Source organism: Ipomoea nil, unplaced genomic scaffold (genome assembly GCF_001879475.1).
Source record: "Ipomoea nil cultivar Tokyo-kokei standard unplaced genomic scaffold, Asagao_1.1 scaffold0207, whole genome shotgun sequence".
NCBI lineage: Eukaryota > Viridiplantae > Streptophyta > Magnoliopsida > Solanales > Convolvulaceae > Ipomoea > Ipomoea nil.
Window position 1 is genome coordinate 1145903 of NW_017616635.1, and position 11371 is coordinate 1157273.

An 11371-nucleotide genomic window follows, 5' to 3' on the forward strand; every position below is an offset into this window, starting at 1 on the left:
TTAAATAAATTATTTACTTAACCAAATGTTGATTGCAAACATTTTTATATCAAATTGTCACTTTAGGAAAACAAGAAATAACATATTCAAATATTTAACTCTTAAATATGTTTTAAAAATAAAGTAAGTTATACTCTTTGGATATTTGTAAATATTTAATTGTTCAAAAATTTCCATGGATAAAATAATTTCCCACATTTAAAAGGAAAAAAGAAATAAAAGCAAGAAAGAGCTCCTACAAAAAAAACCCACACACATACACACACAAAGTAAGTCCACATTCGAAGAAGACCAAACGCTAGACACCAGTTTTTTCTCAAAGATATTCCTTCTCTCTCTCTCTCTCTCTCTCTCTCTCTCTGCGCCTCTCCACCCCAAGATCTAGTTGTGCTAACTCTCTCTCTCCCTCTGTGTTTGCGCATTGATAGATACTCTTACCTAGTTCATTTCCCTCGTAGCATTGTTGCAAAGACACTAGTCATCATCGCCACCTCTTCCTTTGATTGCTGCACCTTTTGAGGAAAACTCCCAATTACAGCTGTTTTTTCATTTTCATTTACGCTTCTTCCAAGAATATCTTTACCACAGGCTCAAGAGCTGAAACCCATCAATATATATTTATTTTTTTAAAAAAATAAATCCTCCTGGTGTTCTGTATTTTTTTACAGTTTTCTTGAATCCCATTTCTCTAGCGGATTTGGGGGTTCCAATTTTCCCTCGAAAAGTTCTCGTGGGTTTCCTTCTGAATTGGTTATTATTATTTTTAGAGCTCTTGGGTTGTGATCTGATAAAAGTATAGTTTTTTGGTTGAAAATCAACTTATTTAGATCCTTTTGGTAATTGTCTCTGTTATTGATAGCTAAGATTTGTCGGTTTCATGCTCCTATCTGTGAAATATGCAGCCTGATCAGCGTAAAAAGGTAAATACTATATTTTCTGTAAGCTTAATTTACAATACAGACATAGATGCATATATATATATATATATATATATATATATATATATATATATATATATATATATATATATATATATATATATATATTATACAAGTACAGGTACAAGTATAATGGAAAAAATCATATATAGTGCACATTTAGGAACTCCTTTGTGCAGATTATTAGTGCTATAGCTGATATGCTGATAAAATAAGGTGCAACTATGAAGTATCCTGGGCACTAGATCTCACTTCTTCATTGAGTACAGAAGAACATACCTGAAAGCTTAGTTTATATGGATTTTCCCTATAAGATGGTAGTTATGAGTTGTGTGTTAGGCAGTTCCACCTGAATCCATTTTCTGAAGGATTAGGTTAGATTAGAGTATTCTTGGAATTGTTTTGAAGGATATAGGTACCAGGTTTTGTAGTATAGTTAGTTGAAGGGATGTAATGGGGAGGATTTGGGGATTTTGCTTTGGGTCGAAGATAAAATGCCATCATCAACTAGAAACCTAACTCCACTATGCCCCACCATTCTTTCATTCATCATTATGCAATTAGGTATGTAATAAGAAATAGGGAAAATGAATGAAATTCATCGTTTAACTAGCTGTGCTGTAGATGCATCCTGCACTCTTAATTTTGTGATGCTTAAGTGGAAGGAAGCATTGTTTTCATTTAGGTTGCAAATGTCAAAGCTGGTAATATATGTTTCCAAGCGTATAAAGTATGATCTTATTGAAACTTTGAAGCAATTACTACCCCACAGTTATGCTGATGCCATTCATAGTGTTTAGTTTGATTCTTCTATATGCTTTGATTGTAAGCATTAGTGTATGAGCCCATTGAAAGGAATTTTTTTTTACCAAAATGTATAGAATATTGAATAGTTGAATACTTGATGGACTTCCCTTCGTCATCTTTTATGTAGTGACTTGATGTTTTGATTTCATGTAATCATGCAGGCATCTGGAGATGTAGATTTCTTCACAGAATATGGTGAGGGGAGCAGATATAGAATTGAGGAAGTAATTGGCAAAGGTAGCTATGGTGTTGTCTGTTCTGCATATGACACACGTCTTGGTGAGAAGGTTGCTATCAAAAAGATAAATGATATCTTCGAACATGTCTCTGATGCTACACGTATCCTTCGGGAGATTAAGCTTCTTAGACTTCTTCGGCATCCAGACATTGTGGAGATAAAGCATATCTTGTTACCACCTTCAAGAAGGGAATTCAAGGACATATATGTAGTTTTTGAACTTATGGAATCTGATCTTCATCAAGTCATTAAAGCAAATGATGATTTGACTCCAGAACATTATCAGTTCTTCCTTTATCAGCTTCTCAGAGGATTAAAGTACATACACACAGGTCTGTGATTATTGGCTTTTCTAATCCACTCCGTTTAGTTGTATGTGCTCATCAATAAATATACTTTATGTTTGTGTGTGTGTGTGTGTGTGTGTGACTTCACAGACTATTATGATTTATGAAACCAGTGGTAAATGAAAACACTTTTATAATTTCTAAAGTTCTGATGAGTGGTAACATTGGAAACTTTTCCACAGCTAATGTCTTTCACCGAGACTTAAAACCCAAAAATATATTAGCAAATGCTGACTGCAAGCTCAAGATCTGTGACTTTGGTCTTGCAAGAGTGGCCTTCAATGACACACCAACGGCTATATTTTGGACAGTATGTATTTCTCTTACACGGTTTTGTTATTTACTATTGTATGTGCTCAAGCTGCCTCAAGGTAATAATACATGGGTTAACTCCCCATTCTTGGCCTTTGCTATTGTAGGATTATGTCGCAACAAGATGGTACAGAGCTCCTGAATTGTGTGGATCATTTTTTTCTAAGGTGCAATTACTGTGGGAATTTCCTGCTTTTGATCATTATGTTGCTCTAACGGTGGATATTATCTATCTATAATTTGGACTTTCCTGTGCAACGTATTGTATACTAAATTATGTCTAATGATATTTGCGCAGTACACACCAGCTATCGATATATGGAGCATTGGCTGCATCTTTGCTGAGCTATTAACTGGAAAGCCTCTTTTTCCTGGGAAGAACGTAGTTCACCAATTGGATCTAATGACTGATTTGTTGGGAACACCTTCTGCCGAAGCTATTGCTAGGGCAAGTGCCCATAATTATCTGTTCACATGATTTGTGAGCCTCAAGTGTTTATCCTTTTTTTCATTTATAGCTTGTGTGGTAGATTAATAGTTGGTTATGAATTACAGATAAGAAATGAAAAGGCGAGAAGGTACTTGAGCAGTATGCGTAGAAAAAAGCCTATACCTTTCTCCCACAAGTTTCCAAATGCAGATCCCCTTGCACTTCGTTTGCTGGAAAGGATGCTTGCTTTTGATCCTAAAGATAGACCTACTGCAGAAGAGGTGTAGTATGCTCTTGTCTTTTATGCAGCGTTATCGTGATGGCTATTGATATTTCCAAGTCCAATGTCTTAAAGATTGTATTGTGTCGAAAACTACCAGGCACTTGCAGACCCATATTTCAGGAACTTGGCTAGAGTTGAAAGAGAGCCTTCTGCTCAACCAGTTACAAAAATGGAATTTGAATTTGAACGGCGAAGGATAACAAAAGAGGATGTAAGAGAGCTAATATACCGAGAGATTCTTGAGTACCATCCAAAGATGTTGAAGGAGTTCATAGAGGGGACAGAACCGACAAGTTTCATGTATCCTAGGTATTGCTATTACTTATTTAATATTTTTCCTCTTTCAACATCTTGTTGATGCATGGTTTTCTTTTGTGCCTATTTCCTTATAATGGAAATACTTTCCAAAGTTTTGTTACCAACGTCTTCCAGTGTTGTAAAAATCGGCCTAGGCGGCTGCCTAGGTGCCCCTAGGCCGAGGGGATTTCACCCCTAGGCGCCTTTTAGTCGGCTAGCCAACTAGGTGCCCAACTTGGCCAACTCAGTGCCTAACTCTGCCGAGTTGGTGGCCAACTTGGCGCCTAACTCGGCCTAGTCTTTTTTTTTTTTTTTTAGGGTTTAGGGCGGCTACACATTATTATTATTATTATTATTATTATTATTATACTCGGCCGCCTAGGCGCTAGGTGCTCCCCGACCACCCGACTAGCGCCTAGTACCTTCTGCAACCTTGACATCTTCTCAATTTTCTATCCAGGGAACTTAGTACCTCCCTGAACCTGTTTTTCATTTTTTTTTCTTCCCATTTTAGGAATTTCATTGAGGGGTGTTTTAGTGATGCTGAAATGCAATGATGTTGTAGGTAGATTATAGCTATAATTTCTGCCTTCTAAAGTAATTGAGATTGGTAGCTGTATTTATGATACTTGGCTAGCACTCCTAAGATTCATTTCCAAGTTCACTAAATTACCACTACTGTATAATTTGGCTTAGACCACTCAACCATCCTACCATTAGTGCTACATCAGAGACATGGTTGGGAGTGAAGTTGGTGGCAAATAGATTTTGATTATCTAATATGAGTAGGGGTGTAAACGAATCGAATCGAGTCAAATATCTTAGTCTTCGATTCAAATTCGACTATTTTGAGAACTATTCGTATTCGTATTCGATTCGGCTACATTGTTTGAATATATTCAATTCGACTCAAATATTCGAATTCAAAATGTCTAACTTAATTTTTTTAAAGTTCTCCAATAAATTAAGATAAAATGTAATAAAAATTTAAATAGCATAAAATTTTCTATTAGTATACTATTATACTAATATTCTATATTCTATTAATATACTAATTTTTTAAAGTTCGAATATATATATATATATATATATATATATATATATATATATATATATATATATATATATATATATATATATTTGAATATAGTCGAATCAAATATATTCTGATTCGTATTCGAATCACAAATCGAATTCAAAACATTTGATTTGTTTACACCCTTAAATATGAGTGTGTTATCTTAATTTTGCCAGTGAGTAGCCTATTGCTTGTTTTTCTCGAGTGCAATCAAACATCTAATGGGTATTCTTTTAAACTTGTGATTAATTACAGTGCAGTTGACAAATTTAAGAAACAGTTTGCATATCTTGAAGAGCACTATGGAAAAGGTGGAGTGGTTGCTCCTCCCGAGAGACAACAAGCGTCATCCCTACCCAGGTAACTATGCGATAGCGTTTCCTATTCTACTTCTTAGCTTCCTGCATACCCTTTCATTGCATTGGTTGGTTGGTGTTTCTAGCTTTCCCTTTTCTGTATTTTTACTTTCAATTTTTTATTTTCTCGTATTCTTTTTGTTCCGTTTGGCCACTAATAGTGATTTGGACACAGGCCATCTGTGTTATATTCAGACAATTCAGTGCAAAATCCGGCAGAAGTTGCAAATGATCTATCTAAATGTTCTATCAAAGAAGGTGATAGACTGGACAGGAATTCTGGGATTCCTACGACGAGGCTTCCTCTTCAAGTACCTCAAGGTATTCAAGGCAGAATTTATTTTGGGAAAAATGCAATTTTAGTCCCTCAATTGTTCCTTGCTAGCAGTTTTAGTCCCTAACTTTTTATCGTTGCAATATACACTCCTAACTTTTCAATAAAGTTGCAGTTTTAACCCCTGGAGCAACAGAACAATTAAACTCTATTAAAATTATACTTAGTACATGGGTATTTTAGTACTTTTTAATGTTTCTTCAATTATAATCTTATTTTGTCTTGATATTTCATTTGTAAAATAAAAAAACATGATTTTAACAGGGTCGTGTAGGGAAAATAGGGACGATGTGCCACAATTGGAAAGTAAAATTTTAGGGAAGAAGGTTGCCAAATCTCTATTTTGCATATGAAATGCCAAAACTGAAATGTGATAAAGAACAAAGATAATAAAATTTTAAAATATCCATGTACCAAGTAAAATTTTAATAGAGTTTAATAGTTTTGTTGATCCAAGGGTTAAAAATGCAACTTTTTTGAAGAGTTAGGAGTGGTGTATATTGCCACGGTAAAAAGTTGGGGACTAAACCTACTAGCAAGGAACAATTGAGGGACTAAAATTGCATTTTTCCCTTTATTTTTTGATGGGTGTGGGGTAGATTGTTATGCTCAATTGCTTTCGGAAGCCAATATTCTTTTACACAGAACTTTTTACGTTTCTCTCGTAATTTAGTTTGGAGTGTAACTAATACACATTTTTGTTAAGCCTTAGATTTATCTCGTGTACAATAATTGAATGTCAGTTGATTCTTAGGAGATGATGAAGTTATACATTTTCTCCTAAATTAATAGGCGGTTCATAATGCAGGTGATGCTGCTAGGCCCGGTAGGATTGTCAGTTCTGTGATGCGCTATAACAGTGGATCAGCAGTGACAGCAAGCGAGGCGATTGAACAGCGAAGAATGCTCAGGAACCCTACTACTATGCCTCAGTACGCCATTTCTAACCCTTCGTATTCCAGGAGACACCCGAGCTGTAAAAACGAAAGGGGAGAAGATGGCAACGAAGGATCCAACACCGTGCCTAAACCCGACCAGTACATGGCTAGGAAAGTAGCTGCAGCCCCCGGTGGATCTGGAAACCAATGGTATTGAACTTGCAGGCATCTTGTATTTGCACGCCCTCCTCTCCACTTACTATATTAGCATTCAAAGAACGATTCACAAAAAAAATACCCACACTTTTTGCTTCCCGGGCGGTCTTTGTGAGCAGCAATGCACTGAGTATCAGAATTTGGCGTTTGGGGACGATTGGCTTCACACGAACTCTCATCCACAAACCGTTTTACGAGTGGAAGGGCACGGAGAAGACATCGATGCTCTGGGAACTTGGTAAGAGTTTTGAGGTTACATTAATTTACTTACGACATTTCAATTTTTACCCATACCTGAATCTGCAAAGCGGGTGTAAGCACTAACTCGATCTGTAGTTTTGTTTCCACTGAAAACCGGACATTCTTACCTCCATGTTTCTTCCTAGTTCCTACGAATAAGCGCATTGCATCGGACGATAATGCAGAACATTGTTGCCATAAAACTTCAAAATCTTGTACGTGTAACTTTCATGTGTTGACAATACTGTCTAATATATTTATTATAATTATTATGCAAGTCTTGAGGACATCATGACAATTTCAACCAAGTTACTTTGCAAGTAATTTCTCTAATAGGGTAACTTCACACTATACTGTGTTCACTCCAGTTGCATGTTTCATTTTGATATTATGAGGTTCGGATTTGTTGCGTAAAAGTAAAGAGTAATATTACATGTATTCTCACTCCTACATCACTACTTTTTGTTTTAAGCGGACATGGTATGTTTTGGTGGCAAACTATGCCGTGAGCACGTGCTTACCATGCACATGGTGCACACGAATCTATATCCATAATTTTTATACTGTAAATCCATAAATTTCTAGACTCTCGGTGAGCTAAAATTATGAATCTAAAGTATGAATTTTAGCTCATTGAGAGTCTTGAAATTATGGATCTACAGTATAGCAATTATGGATATAGATACGTCGTTAGAAATTATGAATCTAAAGTATAAATTTTAGCTCACTGAGAGTCTCAAAATTATGGATATACAGTATAGAAATTATGGATTTACAGTATACAAATTATGGATATAGATTTGTGCGCACCATGCAAGGTGAACACGTGCTCACAACATAACGATTGTGTTTTGGTTGATCAAAATTAGAAGTGGGGCCCACAGGTTTATTTTGGGAAATGCTTCACGCCTTTATAAAAACATCTAACTCTATAATAAAGCAATAACTTGCTGAAGTTTTCGTTTTCCCGCCCACCTAATACTACGCCGTTTTGGCTTAAGTTATTGCTATTATATTTTTCCCGCTCATGCATTGTGCTGTGTATTTCCCATGCGTTAATGACAATTCGGCTAATTAATGCTAGATTATTTACCTTCACTATACCCCTCATGGCAATACCAATGCATATAATGTCAGAGAATTAATATCGTTTCTGACCTTTCAAGACCACAATATAATTCAAATTCTATCTGTATAACCTAATTGTACCAGATAATAATCTAAACATACGCATAGAAATTATTACAAGCCCCTTGGAATAATACAAATCTAATAGACAATATTAGGTTAATTAAAAAATTCAAATGAAAGGTCAGAAACATTAACATTTAATGAATTGTTGGTGTTCCAATGTTGTGGCTGCTCACTAAAACTCTTCGATTTTTGTGATTTGAATATCTCATTTGTGCCTATAAAGACACAAACCAGAGATTTGTTTCGTCCTACATTGAAGCTGTTCTTGCCATCACCATTAACCATCTTCAAAAGAGTTCTAAAGATGCCTTCCCTTTTTATTGCTGTAAAAGATATCCAACCTATACACAAACTGAGAGGTATTAGAGTACGTTGTGTAAGGGTGTATGTAGTGCCTGAAAGTAGGGGAGGAGGGAATACCATCAAGAGTATGGAGTGTTTGCTCCATGATGATCAGGTAATACATTATTTTTTTTACTGCATTTGTAACATAGACATGTACATCCTTAGTTCTTCATTCTGCAAAACAGATTCAAAAAATACCAGTGCGATGCACGAAGATAATCTTTGAAAATGTGTAGGGATGGAGTGAGTGAATCCCAGTGCAAAACACTTGGTTGAACTGGAATTCACTCACCCCATCTCTACCCATCTTTGAAAATGCTGTCAGAAGATGAGTACATCCTTAGTTCTTCATTCTGCAAAACAGATTCAAAAAATACCAGTGCGATGCACGTAGATAATCTTCGAAAATGTGTAGGGATGGTCTGAGTGAATCCCAATGCAAAACACTTGTTTGAACTAGGAAAAAATGATAAAGTTATGGGACTGTTTTACTGTAATATTTATTTCTTTCTTATCTGCAGGGAGATTATATACATGCCAATATTCAGAACACAGATGTTAGAAAATACAAAGAAGTTATAAAGGAAGGACAACTCTATGAGATAAAAAAATTTTATGCTGTTACAAATTATTACATGTACAAGATCACACGACACAAATATATGCTTAAGTTCAATTACAAAACAGAAGCCAAAGTGATAAATTCTAAAGGGTTTCCTATGCATATGTTTCGGTTGACCAGTTTTGTTTCATTGAAAGATCCAAATGAAGTGAATGAAAAAGAACTCATTGGTAATACTGTTCTACTCTTCCTAATACAATGATAAAAAAACTGCTTAATCTTATATATAACTTATTATGTTATTTAAATATTTTGCAGATGTGATGGGTCGTGTAGTGGAGATCTATAATCTTGTGACAAGATTGTGGGTGGTAAAGCAGCAAAATTGATTGACTTTCAAATATGTGATAATGCCTATGGTTAAACTTTATTATAAGTCTGTCTAGATGAAGTAAATTTATCTTAAATCCTACATGTATTTTATCTATTAACTTAACTGAGTAATTACTGCTGATGGCTACAAAAAACAGTGACTTTCAAATATGTGTTAATGCGTATGGTTAAACTTTATTATAAGTATGTCTAGTTGAAGTAAATTTATCTTAAATCCTACATGTATTTTATCTATTAACTCTTAGTAATTACTGTTTATGCCTAAAAAAAACAGTGACAATTACTTGATGTGTACCTTGTGGGATTCTCATGTTGACTCTTTACTGCCATATTACAATTCTGATTCGAAGGAACCAGTGATTGTAGCTATTCAGTGCTGTAGGGCCAAGGTGGTCAATGGTGAGTTTCATAAGCTTAGTCATTTCTTATTTTGTGTCACTATGTGAACCTAAGTAAGACTATTTACCCCATAAATATACTTAAGTAAGATTGTAACTACATACTTTTTTGTAGGTGGGGTTAGAATAACATCATCATATGATGCAACTAAGCTATGATTTAATGAGTTTGATGAGTTCAAAAAGTTCAGATCCAAGTAAGACTATTTACCCCACATACATACTTAAATTTTGCAGGGGAAGTGAACTAATTCAATGTTCTGTAAAATACAACTTTTGTGAAAGAAAAAAAGTTGAAGAAACCCCTCTAAAAAGTTTCAGCACTGGCACTCTACACTCACAGTCAACAGGGATTGAAAGTTTCCAAAAGGGTGAAACAATTGTCTCAACAATTTTTGATCTCTATAAAATCCAAGGGGTGAGTTATCTCCTACGCATTTTTTGTAATTTGAATTGTTGATCTTATAGTTAACCTATTTTATAAAACTAAATTACAGGATGGTCAGTATTTTGTTCCCGCTAAAATAATTGTTATAGAGGCTTCAAGAGGTGAGTGGTACTACATGGCCTGCATGAAACCTGGCTGTAACAAGAAACTCAAAGAATCTGAAGGGTCCCTAATATGTGACAAGTGTGAAAAACACTATCAGGAAGGTACAGCAAGGTATAAAGTTTTGGTTAGAGTTTTAGACAAAACTAAGGATGCACCATTCCTGCTTTGGGATCGTGAATTGGCTGATTTGGTTGGCATTTCAGCTGCTCTTTTGTATCAAAAGTACAAACAGGTATTTTCTAATATTAACCTTTTTAAAAAATGTTTTTGTTTTAAAGTTTAAATTTAAACTAACCCTAATACTTAGCAGGCTGATATTGACATTCCCCCTGAACTTGAAGTACTAAATGGTCTCTCAATGCTGTTTAAAATGGGGATTAAAAGAGCACAAATGAGAGGAAAAAATCCAGCTTTCAATGTATTGAGGGTCCTTAGGGATGAGAAGTTATTGTCCACCTACTGTGCCAATTTGTTTGAAAATCAAGAGAAAGATCTCATATCACATATGATAGAAGAAGATGAGAACATTAGTGACCAATCTGAGGTAAAATTGTTTACCTACTTTAAGTTCAAGTTCATGTGGTTTTCTTACACATCATTCAGTTTATTAAAAAATAATTAAATATCCACATTTAATGTGCAGGAAGCCTCTAAAGGTGAAGAGGTCAATAGTCCTGATAATACACATCCCTCACAAACCCAAGGGAATGATAGAGCTGACTCACCTACTGTGAAAAGATCCTTGATGGATGAGTTTTCATCATTAAAAGGGAGCAAAAAATCTAAGGCTGCAGTCATTAAGAAGGAAAAAATGAACTGAATTTGGGATTGTATATTTCTGAAGAACAATGTAGCACTTTTAATTGTGCTTACTTTTTGATTGTTGATAATGACTTTAGATTTCTGTTGAAAATTAACTCTTGCACTTTGACATTTCTGTTGGAACTTTTTCACAATCATGAAGCACTGTGGATTTTATTTGAATGTTATCCTATTTTATAGGCTGTTTTTATATTTTAAATGTGTGGCTATTATTATCTATGTTTTCTTTTTGGTTTAATTATTTTTCCAGGATAGCTAATTCAGTGGCGTTAAGTACAAGTTCCATAACTTAGGGCAGAGCAACCTGGAGCTGGAATGGATTGAAGACAAACATCTAGACTTAAACTGTT

The 11371-nt window shown here is 34.9% G+C and overlaps 2 protein-coding genes across 2 annotated transcripts; both read left to right on the top strand.

Moving 5' to 3' along the window:
- The first annotated feature begins 252 nt into the window (after positions 1-252).
- LOC109191491 (mitogen-activated protein kinase 15-like) lies at positions 253-7046 on the top strand. Its single transcript, XM_019342152.1, has 10 exons — positions 253-920; positions 1907-2315; positions 2513-2640; positions 2750-2809; positions 2941-3090; positions 3198-3353; positions 3453-3664; positions 4986-5090; positions 5262-5407; positions 6229-7046. The coding sequence occupies exons 1-10, from the start codon at positions 897-899 to the stop codon at positions 6513-6515; spliced, it is 1677 nt and encodes a 558-aa protein (XP_019197697.1). The 5' UTR covers positions 253-896; the 3' UTR covers positions 6516-7046.
- Positions 7047-8252: 1206 nt separating this feature from the next.
- On the top strand, positions 8253-11019 carry LOC109191718. Its single transcript, XM_019342372.1, has 8 exons — positions 8253-8405; positions 8815-9085; positions 9174-9226; positions 9762-9766; positions 9884-10064; positions 10144-10431; positions 10510-10743; positions 10843-11019. The coding sequence occupies exons 1-8, from the start codon at positions 8253-8255 to the stop codon at positions 11017-11019; spliced, it is 1362 nt and encodes a 453-aa protein (XP_019197917.1).
- The last annotated feature ends 352 nt before the right edge of the window (positions 11020-11371 follow it).